The following is a 21,345-nucleotide window of genomic DNA, read 5'->3' on the forward strand; positions in this document are numbered from 1 at the left end:
TTAAAAGAATCAAGACAATAATCAAATCAAACAAATTATGCACTTCATGCAACTTCAAATCAAAGTGGATACAAGATAAACTCAATTGCAAAAGATGCCTTCATTACACTATTCACATATGCAGGAAACAGTTTCTGGTGAAATTTAGTAAATAACAACCCCTAGATTTACCAAAGTTCCCTTCGAGAGGGAAAATACTCGGCCATCCAAATGGTGCAACGTGCCTTCAAGATTCTCAGATTTCGTCACTGGAGGTGGGTGCCTCTAAAGTGTCCTCATGTTTGGGAAAGGGGTTTGTGCTTACACTCTGTCCCTGTTCACCCTTTTTCTTTAGCACTATTACTCCGAATTCGATCATATCCTGGATTTCATGTTTCAATGCCCGACAATCATTGGTGGAATGCCCGGGAGCTCCAGAATGATAAGCGCAGACCGCTTGAGGGTCATAGCCAGAAGGAAAACGATTGGAATAGACTTTAGGAGGTATAACACCAATTTTCCCGACAGCTTTCAATTGCTCATATAATTGGTCAACAGGCCGACCTAGATTGGTGAAGGTTCGGTTTGACGTTGAATTTTGGGTGTCACTGGTTTGTTGGTAGTAGTAATTTGGGCTAGGGGGTGGAATAGGTCTTGGGTTAAAAGGAGGGCGAGGTCTAGTTTGGAGACTTGGTTGAGGATTTTGAAAGGGTGGTGTGAGTACACTTGGATAATTTGGTCGAGGTCGAGAATGGTTAATAGTGGTATGATGGATAGGACGGAAGCTTGGGTAGTATGGATAGGGTGATGAATAAGCAAGGCGGTTTGAAAATCTAGGTCTGGCCGAGGGGCCCTGATTCCCAACAAAGGCAGTTTCCTCTTCTTTTCCCTTAGATTGGGATTTTTCCCCACTGTAATTCTGGCCTTGCAGAGCCTCTAGTTGCATCTTCAATGTTGACACATTAATAATTTTTCCGGCCTTCACAAACTCATCAAATTCTTCCAATTTATTGACAATTTCGGCAAAGGAACACCCGGTCATTCGAAAAATTTCCTCAAAGTAAGGCGGGTCATGAGTTTTGATGAACGTGCGAACAATCTCGTTTTCAGTCATAGGAGGCTCCACTTTGGCGGCCAGTTTCCTCCATCTCTTCGCGTACGTCTTGTGGTCCTCAGATGGTTTTCTTTTAGTCCCCTCAAGTGTGGCCCTCGTTGGAGCAAGCTCGCAATTGTATTCGTATTGCCTCATAAAAGCAGTTGACAAATCCATCCAAGATCTCATATCCTCCGGCTTCAAATTGGAATACCAATCCAACGCGTCACCTTCTAAGCTTTCAGGAAACAAACGAACTGGTAGATTCTCGTCATCTATTGGCTTGCCCAACTTGTTGGCAAACATTCGGAGGTGCGTCTTGGGGTTGCCCGTTCCATCATACTTGCTAAACTTGGGTGTTTTGAAACCCATGGGCAATTGCATATCCGGAAATAGGCACAGCTCGTTGTAGTCCAACCCTCCTTGTTTGTTCAAGCCTTGGCCTTTCCTTATGAAATCCTCAAACTGATCCAATCGCTTTAGCAAATTCTTATCCACTGGTGCGGATGACTCCCCGGCTTCAATTTTCCCTTGAGCAGCGGTATCTAGGGTGAACGGCTCAGCGGTGGGGTAATAATAAGGTCCCCGTGGCTCGAATGGCATGCTCATAGTAATTGGCGGATACTTTTGGGGAATTTGGACATGAGGAGGGTTTGTTTGGATGTGAGATACATAAGCAGGTTGCGGGCCATGAGTGGGATAAGCAAAGGCTTCCTCAGGTGGGTTTATGACTTGTGAAGTAACAAAGGTTTGAGTATAAGGTAAAAATATGGGTTGAGGTCCAGATTGGCCAGGAGGTAAGGGCTCATGTTGTTCATCGCTAGCACCACTAGCTACCAATTGATCGATTACTCGCCGTTGGGCCATCATTTCAACGCTCAGCTCATTAAATCGGTTTAGAACTTCGCTCAATTGAGCTCCCATACTTGCCAAGTCAGTCGGTGATGTGGTGGCGGGCCTATCAGACGATTCTGGATGGGTACTCATGTTTACACTATCTCTTGAAGCTCGGTTACGCGATCGGGTGATAATGGGGCTTTTTCGGGTAGCTATATACTACCTGAGAATGTAGGAAAACCCTTATTAGATACCCTTCTTGATTGACTGCTGTCAAAAAGAAAAGAAAAAAGGAAAAAAAGACAGGAGTTAGTAACAATTAGAGTAATTCGGATGCATGTCCTATGGGGGAACCCTTTTTGTGCCAAGGGTAGGCCTAGCATGAGAATGCAATCCTCTAGGGTAGGCACTATACCATACCTGACGAATCCGATCAATTGAGTGAAAAATAATTTTGAAAATTTGGCCAATTGGAATGAGAAGAGACGTTTGTTAAAATGAGGACCTCGTCCGAAGGGATCGATCACTTTTGATCGATACAAGAACTTGCAAAAACGCACGGGTTTGACCTTGACGAACTTCCTATCAAAGAGATTGGAATTCGTTGATAAAATTTCTCAGTGAATTACGGGTCAAAACCCTAATTGATCAAGTGATTGGATGCAATGGACGGTTTTCTTCAAAATTGACTAGATTTCCCAATTTGGAATTTCGACATTGAAATCCTAATTGGTCAAATGAAATTGACAATTTATTAAAAATCGACCGGATTACCCTAAAAAGGGAAACAGGTCAAATGAATTGAAAGAAATTTCAAAATTAATCAGAACACCCTAAAAAAGGGTAAATTGATCAAGTAGATTAAACGGACCTTGATTTATTCAAAAACGGCTCGGTTGCCCTTAAAAAAGGTAAATTGGCCAAATCAGCCGAACGACCCTAAAAAGGGTAAATCGGTCAAATGAATCGACGATTTATTCAAAATCGATCGGATGACCCTAAAAAGGGGAAATTGGTCAAATGAATTGACGATTTATTCAAAAACGACCGGGTGACCCTAAAAAGGGTAAATTGGTCAAATGAATTGATGATTTGTTGAATGAATTGGCAAAATGGATTGGTTGAATTGTCCGGCCATTGGTTATTTCAAAATTATTGAGGTGCATTAGTCTATGACCTTCTAAAAATCAAATTTTGGCCTCAATTTATTTATTGTCTCAATAGCAGGAATCATTTGTGAATTTCTTCAAATTAATGTCCTTCGCGCAAGGGATTTTTACCAATTTTGATAAAATGGTCAAAAAGTGATTATTAGATGCTCATATTCCAAAGATCACTCTACGAATGTGATCGGATCCTACCTTACCTTGTGCACTACCCCTTTGGATGGTACAAAATGTAAACGTGCAAGTCTCACTGGATTAAATATCCGAGACATAAGGTGGCTTATTCCTAACCACGGGATTCCCTATGTGGCATTCCCTTTCTATGGTTTATGCAGGATGCCATTTATTAAAGCGATGTAAATATGTGACAAATATGGCCTAAAGGACATAAATAAGGCATCGGGGGAAAAAGGTCTAAAATGAAATGTATTTATTGGAAATCAAGTGTAATAACTGAAATTTAAGCATGTGAGCTATCTAGTGGGTGAGTCACTAAAAGAGTGCCAAAGAGGCCCCTTATTGCTATGGCACATGAATGCAGGCCAAGAAAACAAAAAAAATGGTTAGTGCAATTGATAGTACACATAACACATTGTAACAACAAGATAAAGCAATCAAAGCAATAAAAAGGAAAAAGGGGTTAGACCCCTCCCCTCGTGAATAGTGTCCCTAGCTTAGGATAAGGCCGACTCTACCCTAGGCAAGCTATCATGGATGCATGAGGTTGGGGTTCACTAATGCATCTAGACTCGATGAGCTCAGGTCCCCGAGCCTTCAGACTTAGAAACCAAGGGTCACCAATCCCAAGGTTCTTTGTCGGTGGCTCGAGCGATTCCCCAAACACCGCTACGCACACATCGTGTCACGGCTACGTGTTTGAGCGAATCTATCAAAACCTCAATCTTCGACCAAAAGCTAAAGGCTATCAACCAATAGCTTTAAGTGGAAGATTGAGTGACCCATTGGAACATGCTACACACACATCGTGTCGTGATCACATGTCCAAGTGAGTCACCTAATCCTAATAGGGTGGAGTGGCGTGACAAGCCACTAAAGAAAAATAAAAGGGATAAAAGAAGTAAAGCGTATGCTCGTATGCTAGTGCTTGTTTGGAGGGGAGGGATCAAGAACCAACGCGAGGCTCTAGGGTATGTTCCCCACCTAAATGCAATGCAAAGCGCGAGATAAAACAAGTACAACATACATCCAATCAACCAATCATACATACGCAAGTGAGGGAATAGTTTGATACGCGCGCGAGGCAAAAGGCCCTAAAATGGAAAATGCAACCCTAATACCCAAATGCTATACATAAAAAGGGTAGAAAAAGGAAAAGAATAGCTAAATCGAATGCTTGGACCCACTTAGGAAGTCCCCAGTGGAGTCGCCAACTGTCGCGCCCCACTTTTTGGAAAAAATAAAATGATTGTTTTTTTTGTTGAATTTTATTGATTTGGAAAAAAATGATTTTTTGTTGATAAAAACAAAAATGGGTCTAAATGGGACTTTTGAAAATGCGACGATTTGACCCAAGGAAAATAGTTTAAAAAGGGTTTTTATATAAAAAATGGAGTCGCCACTTGGTATAGAGTTAGGGTGTACCAAGTCACCCAAAAAAAATGAATTGTTTAAAGTAAAATAGGAAAAAGTAAGAAACCCTTTTTAAACGACTCCTAGTCCACGTAAAACAAAGAAAAAGGTTCGGGGGTCACATTTGACGAAGGGGAAGGCAAGGATAAAAATCCAAGGCACCCCTTCGACCTAGCCAAGGCTAGTTGCGTGATTTAACCCTTATTTTCCTATATTTTCTACCCAAAGTATGTATTGCAAATTGGATTTGACTAATGAATGAGAAATGCAATCCTAAATCTAAGAAATGTCTCTGATGAGGCTTTTGATCCCATTCACATGAATTGTGAAGGTCAATAAGGAAAGACCTCATAGAAAATCACGAACGATGCAAATGAGGACTCAAATGAGAGTGTAAGTGTGCAAAGTGTAGAAAAAAGGTGCATGTGTGCAATTTGAAAGTGTTTGTGTGCAAATGAATAAAAATATGAATGCTCGTGTGCAAGTGAATGAAAATAGTAAATATATAAGTAAAATAGGTGCAATGTGTGAGGTGAAAAGTAAAGAAAGTGAATAAGTGTGAATATGCCATGTGGATTTAAAATATATAATTAGTGAGGAAAATAGTGAGAAAATAATATGAAAATGCATGAACTTAGAGGAATGCATCAGGTCGGGTACGGGAATGACCTCTAGTTTTTGTGATTTTAATTTTCCCTTTGATTAGAAGGAAAAACTAGCGTGCTAAGGCTATTTTGAAGCCACACTCGCTCGTTTCCCTTACCCAAGGGGGTTTCTCAGGCAAATGGACCCTATAATTAGCATGAAATGCAAAGGCCTAAAATGAAAGGGAAAAGGTTAGAGGGACATGCCAGATGTCATAAAAACTGAAAAAATGCATGAAATGTAGTGGAGCATGCGAATGTGAACTAACGAGGGGAAAACCCTAAGGGTCTAGCGTTGGACTAGCCCATTCTACGAATTCCGACTAGCATTGGACTAGCGGAAACGTACATTCATCCATCACATTCATTTATAAATATAGAAAGCAAGTAGACATGCAAAATCACTTATAACACGTAGCACATAACACTTAGCATGCTCGACTAGATGCAATAGCTTAATAAAGCAAATTAACACATAGTAACTAAGCATGCAAGACAAATAAGACGATTAAAGCCCTAACTATTACATTTGCTAGCTAAAACAAAGAGGGAAGGGAAAATGGACCAAATTACTTGCTATGCCCTATCTATTACAGGCCAAGAGGTGTACACATACCCCATAAATGAAAATAAAAGAAAGATTTAAAAATGAAATAAAAGTAAATAAATGAAAGGCATTAATAAACATTTAAGAAAACCAAGTAGGCATGCAATTTTCATTTAGCAAGTTGGATCACATAGGGAGATACACAAAAAAGATAAAAGAAAGTATACCGTCCCCTTTTGTGGTGCTAATAAGTTGGAAAAGGTTCTAAATTGGAGCTACAACCATTAAACAAAGGATTAATGTACCAATTTAATAGTAAATCAAACAACACAAATTCTTCAAAAACAAAAATTAAAGGACCACTAATAACTATGAAATTGAACCATTAGATCCCTATTAAAATCAAGTTTGACCAATTCGCTACTGTGAGTCAAGTATCTTTCTCTACTACACTCAAAGGAAGCAGGTAATAACAGCAAAAGCAAGAGACAAAGTGCAACAAACATCCTTTCGGCAATTCTGCAACCTATTGCTGCAAAGATCACAGGGACCCAATTGATTAGTTTTCTCAAATTTGTGGGTCATAATTGCATAAGGTGACACTTGAGGGGGCCAAAGTGCAAATTTTGAAAAAACTTTTTCATGCAAAACATGCAAGAACGTGAAACAGGTTCTTCAATGAAGAAGTGTTTCTGCAATCAAGAAATATTACCGCAGGTTACACTTTTTGCAAGCAAACTCCAACTTCAGCACAAGTTTGATCAAAACATTTCAACCAAGACGTCCAAAATCCTTATCCCAGCAACATGCAACATGATTTCAACATCCAAGCAAAGCAAAAACATAGCAGGGAAATTGTTCAAAATGTTAGAAGATGGCTTGGCAGAATTCTAGTTCATTCCTTTTTAGCAATTGTCTGGTCATGGTTCAAATGTTCCAAAACCCAAACATGTAAACCCAAACCAATCTTCCAAATCTTCTTTTTGCAAACAAGGTTAACTAACAAACTGAATGGCCGACACTTTAGTGAGCCAATGCAGGTAAGGAAACAGCAAATAGAATGCGGCAACTTTTTTTGGTTCTGCTGCAAATTTTCATGTGCAAAGTTCTGCATTTCAGCAAAGCAAATGCGTACAACAGCCTTGAAATTACTCCAATCCAACATGGCTAAACACCTATGAACAATGCAACTGATTTAATTAAGCTTCAACAACCGAAAATAAAAACTGCTGCACTTTGCTTTCAACTTAGATTTTCGATTCAAAAACAGCTTTGATTAGATGTTTTCAACTCCAATAAACTTCATTCAGACCAAACAAACAGAAAGACTTGACAACTTTATTCAAACAAACAGAAAAATTAGCAACTTCATTCAAACAGAAAAATTAGCAAAACATCAAAGGTTTGAAACTCCAGCAAACAAATCTCTTGAGCTTAGGCAGTTCGCATGGAAGCTGCACTCAAGCATTTCGAATCACAAACCCATGCTCAAAATCCTGTTAAGCTTCTCATGCATACAAACTACAACTTTCGGTCAAGGCTGGAATTACTATCTAACAAAAACAGCAAAGTTTGGAACCGCAATGTAAGAAAATAGCAAGACACAACCGTAAATTTCTGGTGCAGCAAAAAATGAATATGCATTTTCCAGCAGGCAGTTGGTCTTAAATCCGAATTTACCTCGGTTGAATCATTGTGCTAAGTACCCAAAACTAACATGCAAGGCTACTTAATGAAATCACTATCATAACTAGTTCAAATCAAGTTCGGTCAGCAACTATAATCATCCACAATTCCAGAAATTCTGTTCACCACCCTCGGATGAACTTGCATGTAGCAGTTTTCTGTTTCATATTTTTTCCTTGCTTAGCCGAACTAATGAACTTCATGCAAAGCTTAATCACCTACTTCTTAGCTAGTTAATTACATTTAAAAGCTCAGATTACTCCAAAGAAAAAAGATTAAAGCTGCATTTCTGTTTCAGCTCCTCGGCAAAACTATTTTCATCAAAAATCAGATTTTCCTTTTCTTTGATTTTCTCATCCGGACACTCCAACCTCACATGCAAGTCCATATACAACTTAATCAACCTATAATCTATTGGTTTCAGTCCAGAGATTACCTCTACTGGAAGCTTACTCACGCGGCAGAAGCTGAAGTTGTCTTACTCTCCTCACGGCTAAATCACGCATGCGATGGATGATTGGCTGCCGTCTTGGTTGCCGGTGGTTGCAGGTGTGGTGGTGTTGCGGTTGGAGATGGATTGCAGCTGGTTGAAGTGAAAATGGAGAGTGCAGCAGCAACTCACGCACTGTCTCTTTCCTCAAGCTCACGGACAGAACCGAAGACTCGCAGCTCGCACGCTTCCTTTCTTTTCTTTTCTCTCGGTTGCAGGTTGCAGCTCTCTCTCCCTCACTGGTTTCCTCACTTCGATCCTCTCGACTTGCAGAGTACAGAATGCCACTCCCTCTCTCGCACTTCGTCGATGATAACAAGGCAAAGGAAATGTTGTTGTGAGTTTTGTTTGGAGTTCACACACACGGCTAGCAGCAGAAATAATTTCCTCCCTTCGGCAGTCCAGAAATGCAGCCGGCTAGCTCTTCCTTTCCCTTGCTCCAACCTGCGACTAGGATGAAGATAATGTGACTCTCAATCTCTTCACCAACTCACGGATGAAAGGAAGATAGTCAGCTAGTCTCTCTCCTCCCTTTCTAGTTTACGGACAGAAAAGAAATCAGCCAGGAATTCGGCTCTCTCACTCGGTCGTTATTTCCAAGGAAGGTTGATCCCTTCAAAGCTCACGGCAGAAAGAAAAATGGAATTGCTATTGTAGTGCATTGGGAATTGTCCCCTCTGGAGTGTATGGTTAATGGAATGTTTATATTGAGGTTATTGTGAGTGGGGTTGGTCGGCAATAGCAATGGAAGGTGCTAGATTGGGAAGTGAAATGGAAATGGATTCGGCAGAAATGGAATTATGATTTTTTCTTTCTCTTTTTTTTTCCTTTTCTCAACTTAATAATTTAACAAAAATAATAGTAAAACTAAATAATAATAAAAACAACAATTTTAATTACAAACACATCAAAATCAACAAACTAAAAAATAACAAAATTACCATTTTCGATCTTTTCTTTCATTTTTCATCATTTTTCATCATTTTTCTTCTTTTCTTTTTTTTTCAAAATAAATTAACAAAAATAAACCAAAATGCCAAAAAAAATTAAATTTGAACGTATTTTTGTGAACAATTTTTTTTCTCTTTTTCCATGATTTTTCTACGTTAAAACTTAAAAATTAAAATAGAAACTAGAAACTAAAAAAACACAAAAGCAACCACGACAAAAATGAGAATAAAAAGTAAAAGAAATTACACCAAAAATTTGGTGTCTACAGTTCCAATAAATTTTCCAGCCATGCAACCGAATTCCTAGCCATAAAGATCACATGCAACACCAAATAAAGAGCTATCTATCAGATTGGGTCCAAAATCAAGTTCAAATGTCATCAAAAATCACCATTTAACCAGAAATTCATCCAATTTCTCTCTCGGTTGTCATACATGTAAACAGATTTTATATTCCCTCAATTTTCTTGCTTAAACATGTTGATTAACTTCATGCAAAGCTCAATCATCCAGCTGCTAATTAGCTAAACATACAACTGAGCTCAGATCATCACAAGTTAGCAATTTAAAGCTGAAATTTCCAGCTCAAGCTCTCGGACAGACCCAATTCCTTCAAAAATCAGATTTTCTTGTAACTTAGTTCATCATCTAACCACACAACCCTACATGCATGCTTATAAACAGCTTCATCAACCCATAAACAACTAGTTTAAGTCCAGAAATTTACCTCAGCTTAAGACTTAGCTCACGCGACAAGCAGCTGCAAAATTTTCCTCCTCTCGGCTTTGCTCACGCACGCAGGGTTGGTTGGTCTGAGTTCAGTGGTTGCAGTTGTAATGATTGTGGTTGAATTCAGCACGGCTCACAGCAAGCTAGTTCACACACGAAACTCTGAAAAATCTCTGCTCCCTCTCGGCTCTCATACACACGGCAGGTTTGATGATTCTGGCTTAGTGTAGTGGCTTCAACTGATGGAGGTGGAAACTGGAGTTGCTGGAAACGGTTGCAGCTGGTTGAAGTTTTGCTCACAGTTTCTCTCTGCCTTTCTTCCAGCTCACGGTCAGAACAAAACGGACAGAAGATTTCAACTCGCGTTTCCTCCCTTGCTCTCGGATGCCTCACGATGAAAAATGAAGTGCAGTGGTTTGCGGTGTAGGAATGATGTTGTCGAGTGTTGGGGTTGCTGAAATGGGAAGCTAAGTCGCGGATGAGGGAAGTGGGGTGTGAGTGGAGTGGAGTGGAGTGCAGTCGGCAATAACAATGGAAGGTGCTAGGTTGAGAAGTGGAAAATGGAACCGGCAGAAATAGAATTGTGATTTTTTGATTTTTTTTTAAATTAATTAATTAATTAATTAAACAACAAAAATGATAATAATAAAACAATAATAATTAATGATGAAAACAACTTAATTAACATTAAATAAAAATAAACTAAAAACAACAAAAAAATGCAAATTTCCATTTTTTTTCCATTTCCCATTTTCATCGTTTTTCTCTTTTTTTCTCTTCTTTTTTTTCAAAATAACTTAACAAAAATAAACAAAATGCCAAAAGATTGAATTTAGAAGACATAAAACATATTTTGTGGGCAATTTTCTTTTTTTCTTTTCTCTCATCTTTTCTTTTCACTTTCTCATTTTCATTCATTTTCCAAGAGATTCTATGCTAACAGCTTAAAAATAAAAATAAAACTAGAAATTAAAACTAAAAATCGAATAAAACTAAAATGAAAAAATTAAAAATAAACAGCAAATGAAATTACACCAAAATTTGGTGTCTACAGTTTGCCCCTCTTTGTCTGAGTTTTGAAAAAACTTGAGACAAAGAAGTAGACACCAAATACTTACCTGTGTTATTCGGCTGCAATGGACGCTTCTGAAATGAGGATCGACCTCTTTAACACATTTTTTTTTTTGAAATGGGATTGACCCCCAAACAGGAAATTAAAACGGACTGACCCGAGCAGAAATTTAAAATTGGACTGACTAGAGAAGGAAATTCAAATCATGGGACTGGCCCGAACAAGCTTTAATCGCCGGACTGACCCGAATAAGCTTTGAATCGTGGACTGACCCGAATAATATTTGAATCATGGGGGACTGACCCGAAAATGCTTTTGATCGAGGACTGACCCGAATGAGCTTTTGATCGAGGGACTGACCCGAATGAACTTTTGATCGAGGGACTGACCCGAAAATGCTTTTGATCGAGGGACTGACCCGAAAATGTTTTTGATCGAGGGACTGACCCGAATGAACTTTTGATCGAGGGACTGACCCGAATGAAATCGAGGGACTGACCCTTTTGATCGAGGGACTGACCCGAAAATGCTTTTGATGACTGAACCCGAATGAGGGACTGACCCGAAAATGCTTTCGATCGTGGGACTGACCCGAATAAGCTTTTGATCGTGGGACTGACCCGGAAATGCTTTTGATCGTGGGACTGACCCGGAAATGCTTTTGATCATGGGACTGACCCGAAAATGCTTTTGATCGTGGGACTGACCCGAAAATGCTTTCGATCATGGGACTGACCCGAAAATGCTTTCGATCATGGGACTGACCCGAAAAATGCTTTTGGACTGACCCGAAAATGCTTTTGATCGAGACTGACCCCCGGACCCGAAAATGCTTGAATTGATCGAGGGACTGACCCGAAAATGCTTTTGATCGAGGGACTGACCCGAAAATGTTTTTGATCGAGGGACTGACCCGAAAATGCTTTTGATCGAGGGACTGACCCGGAAATGAACATGCTTTGATCATGGGACTGACCCGAAAGCTTTGATCATGCTGAGGGACTGACCCGAAAATGCTTTGATCATGGGACTGACCCGAAAATGCTTTTGATAAAATTTGTGTTGATTTCTGATTGATGATTTTTCTTTTTGCTTTTCTTTTGACTTTTGAAAATCTTTCCAAGAAATTAATTTGCCCCAGTATGATGCATTTTTTGCAATGTGAGTCCAGAATTGATTCCATATCGCCATGCTATCGCATTTTTGATGAAATTTGCTTGCGACATTTTCGATTTGCCTTTGTTCACCCGAGGACTCCTTCCAACACCGATTCCAGTGCGAGGTGTGATGACTTTCATCTGTGCATGGAATTTTTCTGCAAAAGAGAAAAAATAAAAGAATTGCCACCATCATTTGATCCGTTTGCCTTTGGAGAATCGTGTAAACATAAGCCTTTGGGTGCCTTCGTCAAAGTTGGCCGCGGCATCTGACTTGGTTGGATTTATCACTTCAAATGTCTCTGCTTTTCCAGACTGACCGGGTAAGCATTTTGCCATATTGTGAAGCTTGCGTAACCGACCTTGCTGAATTTCAACCATTTTCGCAAGATGACTGAACCCAAGTATGCTTTGAATAAACCATGAGGTTATCATTTACCAAAATTCGATGATTAAAAAGTAATTTCACCTATCATGCAGAAATGAAAATGTGAAAGAACGCAAACACAAACCATTTGTGCTTAAAGCCTACAAAAATGCCATGAATACAAGCAATTGAGAAAAAATGAGCTTCCTAAGAATGAATTTGCTAAAGAAATATTTTTACAAAACGACACAGTTTTGGCCAACGGATGTCATATTCGAGTCCCTGAATATCTTTGTTCTGCAATTCGACACTGGCAGAAGTATTATGAAGAGAAATTCCAAATGAACCAAGTCATCAACTGTTCTTCCTCGTGTTTGCTCATTGAAGAAACCTACCTAGCGCCCTTTCGGGTTTTTACCAAGGTTGCCCCCACCTTTTTTTTTTTTTAAGGTGCACTCTCGGATTTTCACCTACGGCAGCAAATGGAAGAGCTTGACCATGATCGACTCAGGAAGGTAAGTTGAAGATTGCTGACATCAGTAAAATGCGCTTCTCTTATAAACCTAAGCGAAGGCATTATGGACATCACTTGCCAGTTGATTAGCAAATTTTCTTGATAGAAATACAGCAAGGGACGAAAGTCAGGACTTTTGTCTTTTGTAATGAGGTCAGGTGGGATGTTTCAAGAAAGGTTGAGGCCTGAAAGCAGGTATGATGAAAGGTGTGAAATAACCTGAGATTGCATCATTTTGAAATCATCTTCAATTTCGAACGAAACTGAGGGAAATTTGCCCCAGTTTGATTGAATTCTCTCTCTTTGCATTTTTCATTGCATTTCCCTCACTTTTACATTTTTCCTCAAAGCTAAATTTGCCCTAGTGTGGGTTTTCTTGTCGTCTCTTTTCTTTTTTTTTCTCTTTCAAAAATAAATTTGCCCCAGTGTGGGGTTTGCCTTGATCATTTTTCTTTTCTCTTTTTCTCTTTTCTTTTTCCAAAATGAATTTGCCCCAGTGTGGGGTTTGCAATCCTCAGGGGCTGCCAAACGAAAATTATTGTTCTGATAGCTCAAAAGGGATGACTAGGGATGAAATGTTTTGATTGGAAAAGAAGATGGCCTGACCTTTGCCTCGTCCCTTGCATGATTTCCAAAAGAAATTTGCATAATAAAAAAATAAAACTTCTTACACATGTCTGATTTGATAGGTTGAGAGAATGTTTACCCATCCATCTCTTCAAGGATAAGTGCTCCATTCGGTGGCACCTTTTTGAATGACAAATGGCCTTACCAGTTTAGGCCAAATTCGTCTTTGATTTCATCTTGCATTGGCAAAACTCGCTTTAACTCTTTGTCCTCCTTCTCTAAAGGCTCGGAGGCGGACCTTTTTGTTATGAACACAGGCCACGCACTTTGATAACATTAGCCATGGCACATGGCGTTCAGCTGCTTTTCATCCATCAAAATCAATTGTCGGTGACGCTGCTTTAATCAATCAGCTTCGAACTTGGCAAAGAAGGGATTTTCTCAATGAAGAGATTTTTAATGAAGGGATTTTTGGCCTTCTCAAAGAAGGGATTTTTGGCATTTTCAAACGAAGCGATTTGTGGCCTTTTCAAACGAAGGGATTTTTGGCCTTTTCAACAAAGGAATTTTTCACGAAGAAATTTTTGAATGAATGGTATTATCGGAATCCAGAACAGTGATATTCAAATGGTCAAATAATTCCATCTTTGGCCATCTAACAGAATTAAAAATTCGGGACAATAATCAAATAAACAGAGAAAACAAATTATGCATTTGATGGAAAAACTAATCAAAACGGAAACAAGACAAAAACTTAGTTGCAAAAGATGTTTTCATTAAGCTATTCACATATGCAAGAAATGGTTTTCGTGAACCTTAGTAAATAACAACCCCTAGATTTACCGAAATTCCCTTCGAGAGGGAAGATACTCAGCCATTCAAATTATGCAAAGCTCCTCCAGGATTTTCAAATTTCGTCATTGGAGGTGGATGCTTCGAAGGTGTCCTTGTGTTCAGGGAAAGGATTTGTACTTATGCTCGGCTCTTGTTCACCTCTTTTCCTTAGCATTATTTCTCCTGCCTCGATCATGTCTTGGACTTTGTGCTTAAGTGCCCTGCAATCGGCGGTTGAGTGGCCAGGTACTCCCGAATGATAGGCACAAATAGCATGTGGATTGTACCCAACAGGCATGCCATGAAAGTAAGTTGGAGGGGGAATCACGCCTATTTTGTTGACAACCTTCAATTGCTCATACAATTGGTCCAAAGGCCTGCCTAGGTTGGTGAAGGTTCGGGTACGGCTTTGATTGTAGGTTTCAGTGGGTCGGGGATAGTTGTAGGTGGGTCTATTTGGTGGGGAAAATCTTTGGTGGTAAGGAGGCCGAGGACGAGCTTGTTGAAAGCTTGGTTGAGATATTTGGAAAGGGGTTGTAGGCGGGTTGGCATAATTTGGGCGAGGTCGAGGATGAGTGATATTGGTGTGGTAAACAGGATGAGGATTTGAGTAGTAGGGGTAAGGGTTTGAGTAGGTAGGGTATTGTCGAGGTCTGGGTCTTGGGACAGGGTTTTGATTCCATGTGAAAGCAGTTTCCCCCTCTTTCTTTTTGAATTGTTGCTTCTTCCCATTACCTCCTTGGCTTTGCAAAGCTTCCACTTGAGTTTTTAGGGCAGACACATTAACAATTTTTCCAGCCTTCACGAAATCATCAAATTCCTCAAGCTTATTAACAATTGCGGCAAATGAGCATCCAGTCATGCGGAAAATTTCTTCAAAATACGGGGGATCATGTGCTTTAATGAAAATGTGTATGATTTCGTCCTCAGTCATCGGTGGCTCGACTTTTGCAGCTATTTTCCTCCACCTCTTGGCATAAGTCTTGTGATCCTCGGAGGGTTTTCTTTTTGTTCCTTCCAACGTGGTTCGTGTCGGAGTCAGCTCGCAGTTATACTCATATTGCCTTACAAAAGCATTGGACAAGTCAATCCAGGTTTTTACTTCTTCGAACTTCAAATTTGAGTACCAGTCGAGGGCATCCCCCTCCAGACTTTCCGGGAACAACCTTAGAGGCAGGTTCTCGTCGTCTACAGGCTTTCCCAACTTGTTAGCAAATAGTCGGAGGTGTGTCTTGGGATTACCCGTCCCATCGTACTTGTTAAACTTAGGGGTTTTGAACCCCTCAGGCAATTGCACATTGGGAAAGAGACAAAGCTCGTCGTAGTCCAGGACTCCTTGCTTGTTCAACCCCTGACTCTTCCTCATAAACTCATCGAAACGATCAAGGCGTTTGAGCAGCTTTATATCAACGGGAGCAGAAGATTCCCCCATTTCTGCCTTGGTTTGAACAATATGGTCCGGCAGGAATGGCTCAGCAGCAGGGTGATAAAAGGTATGTGGCTCAGGTGGTATATTTGAAGTGATTTGGGGTTGTGGACCTCGCATGTGAGTAAGAGAAAATGAAGGATGAGGAGGGTAAGTGTATGGCAAATTTGTGGTGGGATAGATGAAAGTTTCTTCGGGTGCAATAGGAAATGATGGAGTAACAGTGGCATGGGCCGAAGGTAGGACAAATGGCCCTTGCTCAGGCTGTCTGGCGGGTACAGGTTCGGGTTGAACTCCGCTGCTAATTAGCTCATCATTCAACTTCCTTTGGGCGGCCATCTCAGACGCCATCTCTCCAAACTTGGTAAGCATCTCAGTCAACTGAATCCCCGAACTTGCAGTCTCGGGTTGAGCGGTAGTAGCAGACCTATCTGACTGTTCCGGTTGTGAACTCATGTTTACACGACTCCTCTGGGCTTGACTACGGGATCGCGTTATGATGGGGCTTCGACGAGAAGCTATGTTGAAATATCACCTGAGAATTTTTGACAGATTGCCTTTAGGTTCAACCTTCGCTTAGATATTCCAATAAAAATAAAGAAAAAGGAAAAGAAAAAGGCAAGAGTTAGTAACTATCCAAAAAATTCGGATGCATGTCCTATTGGGGAGCCCTTTTTATGCCAAGGGTAGGCCTAGCATGAAAATGCAATCCTCTAGGGTAAACACTGTACCATACCTGACGGATCTGATCAATTCATTGAGTGAAAAATAATTTGAAAAATTTGACCATTGTAGTGACGAGGGATTTGTCAAAATGAGGACAAGTCCGAATAGATTGATCACCTTTGATTTGCAAAACGCATGGGTTTGACCTTGACGAACTCCTATCGAAGAGATTGGAATTTGTCGACAAATTTACTCAGTGAATCATGAGTCAAAAACCCAACTGATTAAATAGTTGGATATAATGGATGGTTTTCTCAAAAATTGACTAGATTTCCCAATTTGAAATTTGATATCGAAACCCTAATTGGTCAATTGACAATTTATTAAAAATTGACTGGATTACCCTAAAAGGGAAACAGGTCAAATGAATTAAATGAAATTTAATTTATCCAAAATTAATCAAATTACCCTAACAAGGGTAAATCGATCAAATAGATTGAACGAAACTTGATCTATTCAAAAATCGGCTCGGTTGCCCTAAAAATGGGTAAATTGGCCAAAAGACCCTAAAAAGGGTAAATTGGTCAAATGAATTGACGATTTATTCAAAATCGACCGAATGACCCTAAAAAGGGTAAATTGGTCAAAAGACCCTAAAAAGGGTAATTTGGTCAAATGAATTGACGATTTATTCAAAATCGACCGAATGACCCTAAAAAAGGGTAAATTGGTCAAAAGACCCTAAAAAGGGTAAATTGGTCAAATGAATTGGATGAAATGAATTTATTCAAAAATGATTAGATTGTACTAAAATTGAATGAATTGAAAAAAATGGATTGGATAAGATGGATGATTTGTTCAAAAATCGATTGAATTATTCGCCCACTGGGTGGTTTCAAAAAATCATTACAATGCCTTGGTCTATGAGCCTCTAAAATCAAAATTTGGCCTCTATATTTATCGTCTCAACAATGAGGAATCATTTGTGAATTTTCTTCGAATTAATGTCCTTTTACGCAAGGGAATTTTACCAATTTTTATGCAATGGCCAAAAAGTGATTATTAGATGCTCATATTCCAAAGATCACTCTATGAAAATGATCGGATCTTACCTTACCTTGTGCACTACCCCTTTGGATGGTACATGAAATATAAACGTGCAAGTCTCATTTGGATTATATATCCGAGACATGGGGTGGTTTATTCCTAACACGGGATCCCCTAAATGGCATTCCCTTTCTAGGGTTTATGCGTGATGCCAGTTTATTAAAGCTATGTAAATATGTGACAAACATGAAATGTGAACTAAAGGACATAAATAATGCAACGGGGGGAAAAGGTCTAAACATGAAATGTATTTACTGGAAAGTAAGTGCAAAGACTGAAATTTAGACATGTGAGCTATCTAGTGGGTGAGTCACTAAAAGAGTGGCCAAGAGGCCTCTTATTGCTAAGGCACATGAATGCAAGCCAAGAAAACAAAAGAAATGGTTAGTGCAATTGATAATACACATAACACATTGGGAACAATTAAGAAGAGGAAATACAATAAAGCAAGTAAAAGGGGTGGAACCCCTTCCCTCGTGCCTAATGTGCTTAAAATAGGGTGAGGCTGACTCTAGCCTAGGAAAATGCTAATATGGATGCATGAGGCTGGGGTTCACTAATGCCTAGACTCGATAAAGGTTCGGCTCCCAAGCCTTCAGACCTAAAGGCGAAGGGTCATCACTCCCAGGGCCTTCGATCGGTGGCTCGATTGATCCCTTAGGTAGCGCTATGGGCGCAGAGCACACCAGCCACCTACCCAAGGCAATCGATCCTAATCCTACAAGGCGGTGTGGGAAACGCCCACGAAAATAAAAATAAAATGGGATAAAGCAAGTAAACGTGCACGTATGAAGTGCTCCCCTATTTTGAGGGAAGGGGTGAGAACCACGCGAGGCTCTAAAGGTGACACGCCCCCTCCCAAATGCAATGCAAGCGCGAGATAAACAAGTAAACAACATCCAATCAACCAATCACACATACGTGAGTGAGGGAATAGTTGGATACGCGCGCGAGGCAAATGGCCCTAAAATGGAAAATGCAACCCTAATACCCAAATGCTATACATAAAAAGGGTAGAAAAAGGAAAAGAATAGCTAAATCGAATGCTTGGACCCACTTAGGAAGTCCCCAGTGGAGTCGCCAACTGTCGCGCCCCACTTTTTGGAAAAAATAAAATAATTGGTTTTGTGAATTTATTGATTTTGAAAAAATGAATTTTTTGATGAAAAAATAAAAATGGGTCTAAATGGGACTTTTGAAAATGCGACGATTTGACCCAAGAAAAATAGTTCAAAAAGGGTTTTTATATGAAAAATGGAGTCGCCACTTGGTATAGAGTTAGGGTGTACCAAGTCACCCAAAAAATGAAATTTTTAAAGAAAAAAGTAAAAAAACCCTTTTTAAACAACTCCTAGTCCACGTAAAACAAAGAAAAAGGTTCGGGGGTCACATTTGACGAAGGGGAAGGCAAGGATAAAAATCCAAGGCACCCCTTCGACCTAACCAAGGCTAGTTGCGTGATTTAACCCTTATTTTCCTCATTTTTTCCTACCCAAGGTATGTATGCAAATTGGATATAACTAATGGATGAGAAATGCAATCTTAAGTCTAGAAATGTCTCTGATGAGGCTCTTGATCCCATTCACATGAATTGTGAAGGTCAATAAGGAAAGACCTCATAGAAAATCATGAATGATGCAAATGAGGACTCAAATGAGAGTGTAAGTGTGCAAAGTGTAGAAAAAAAAGGTGCATGTGCGCAATTTGAAAGTGTTTGTGTGCAAATGAATAAAAATATAAGTGCTCGTGTGCAAGTGAATGAAAATAATAAATATATAAGTAAAATAAGTGCAATGTGTGAAGTGAAAAGTAAAGAAAGGGAATAAGTGTGTGAATATGACATGTAGATTTAAAATATATAATTAGTGAGGAAAATAGTGAGAAAATGATATGAAAATGCATGAACTTAGAGGAATGCATCAGGTCGGGTACGGGAATGACCTCTAATTTTTGTGATTTTAATTTTCCCTTTGATTAGAAGGAAAAACTAGCGTGCTAAGGCTATTTTGAAGCCACACTCGCTCGTTTCCCTTACCCAAGGGGGTTTCTCAGGCAAATGGACCCTATAACTAGCATGAGATGCAAAGGCCTAAAATGAAAGGGAAAAGGTTAGAGGGACATGCCAAATGCCATAAAAAAAACTAAAAAATGCATGAAATGTAGTGAACATGCAAACATGTACTAACGAGGGGAAATCCCTAAGGGTCTAGCGTTGGACTAGCCCATTCTATGAATTCCGACTAGCGTTGGACCAGTGGAAACGTACATTCATTCATCACATTCATTCAGGCTATGGAAAGCGAGTAGACATGCCAAACACTTATAAACACATAGCACATAACATTTAGCATGCTCGACTAGATGCAATAGCTTAATAAAGCAAATTAAACACATAGCAAACCAAATAATACCCCAAAAGCAAATGAAACTATTACATGGGCTAACTAAAACAAATGGGGGAAGGGGGAAAAATGGACAAAGTGCTCTCCAATGCCCTATCTATTACAAGCCAAGAGGTGTACACATACCCCATAAATAAAAGAAAGACTTAAAAATGAAAGAAATTAAAGAAAACTTAAGAAAACCAAGTAGGCATGCAATTCACGTAACACGTAGGAGCACGTAAGAGAGAAGTAAAGAGGATAAAAGAAAGTTATACCTTCCCCTAATGGTAAGCAAATGAAGGAAAATGGCTTCAAAACAATAAAGGGGTCAAGGCACCAATTTAAAAGTAAAGTATAAGCAAAAATATCAAAAACCACCTAATTGCAACTTGAATGAGCTCAAAAGCAAGGAAGGGGGCCAAGTCATGACTCAAATTGCAATTATTTTAGAACCCAATTGTAAGCTACTAGAACATAGTTGGGCCTTAGTAATATGCGGAGGAACATGGGGGACTGATTTGCAATTTTTTTGAAACTTTTTACATGCCAAATTCATACAACAAAGAAAACAACGTAAACAAGTTTCTGCAATAAACTTTCGGCAGCTTCCTCTTGTAAACCTCATGCCAGATTTTAAACAAACTAACTAACTAACACCAACTCTCAAACACCCTTGACAACTGAACATTTTTGTTAACTCAATCCCTTCATAAACAACCAACCCTTAAAATGAAATGAAAGATCAAATGATGAACCATATTGCGGCAGAAAATAGAACTTGCTGGAAATTTTATTTCCCAAAAACGCAGGTTCCCATCCAAATGCCCAATTTTGATCTAAACTTTGTTCCCCAGACACCAAAATAGAAAACTAAGCAACCAAAATAAGAACTTCCGCATCTAAAAAGGCTAAAAAAAACTTAACAGGATATCACGCCACATTCTGAAAGAAAAACATGCAAACATTTGATATTCAAAATCTGCTACAACTAAAGGAGAAGTCTGCTGCAGCTTCATTTACAAATGGGCTCTAGACAGCCTTAAGTATAACCATTTCATTTGTCCAAATTCTGGATTAAGCAATCAAAACAAATAAAACTCACATCCAACAAGCAAAACATAGAAGGAAATTATATAAAACACTTATGGAACTTTTTTAGGCAAGATGGAAAAAGATTGCTGTAATCTTATTGATTCACTTTGAGTTAAGCGCATATGATATAGCAAGGGTGAAATATCTTGAAGACTTTGCTGGACAGCCTCAATAATAGCCTTTGGTATATAAAAATCCTCCAAACACACACTAAACCCCTCGGAATACAGATTTTCCATCAACAAGGGTGTCAAACAATTGAAGAATCTTAACACCTCCTTAGGACCTTTTTGTAAGGAAATGAGAACATGTTTGGGCTTTTGTGGAACATGGAGAAGCTTGAAGGATTAAATTGATTAAGTATTCAAATTACTTGGGCCATAGTGAACTAAGGGGGAACTTGGGGGGTCAAAGTGTTAATTTTGAAAAGCTTTTTCATGCAAAACAT

General features: G+C 39.4%; 1 protein-coding gene across 1 annotated transcript; it reads right to left on the reverse strand.

Moving 5' to 3' along the window:
- Positions 1-235: 235 nt before the first annotated feature.
- Positions 236-2,059, reverse strand: LOC113768389. Its single transcript, XM_027312729.1, has one exon. It carries the CDS (start codon positions 2,057-2,059, stop codon positions 236-238), a length of 1,824 nt encoding a protein of 607 aa, XP_027168530.1.
- Between the last annotated feature and the right edge of the window lie 19,286 nt (positions 2,060-21,345).

This window comes from Coffea eugenioides, chromosome 1 (genome assembly GCF_003713205.1).
Source record: "Coffea eugenioides isolate CCC68of chromosome 1, Ceug_1.0, whole genome shotgun sequence".
Lineage (NCBI taxonomy): Eukaryota > Viridiplantae > Streptophyta > Magnoliopsida > Gentianales > Rubiaceae > Coffea > Coffea eugenioides.

Coding starts and splice junctions, on each gene's coding strand:
- LOC113768389 (XM_027312729.1), bottom strand. CDS start 2,059: ATGAGTACCCATCCAGAATCGTCTGATAGGCCCGCCACCACATCACCG.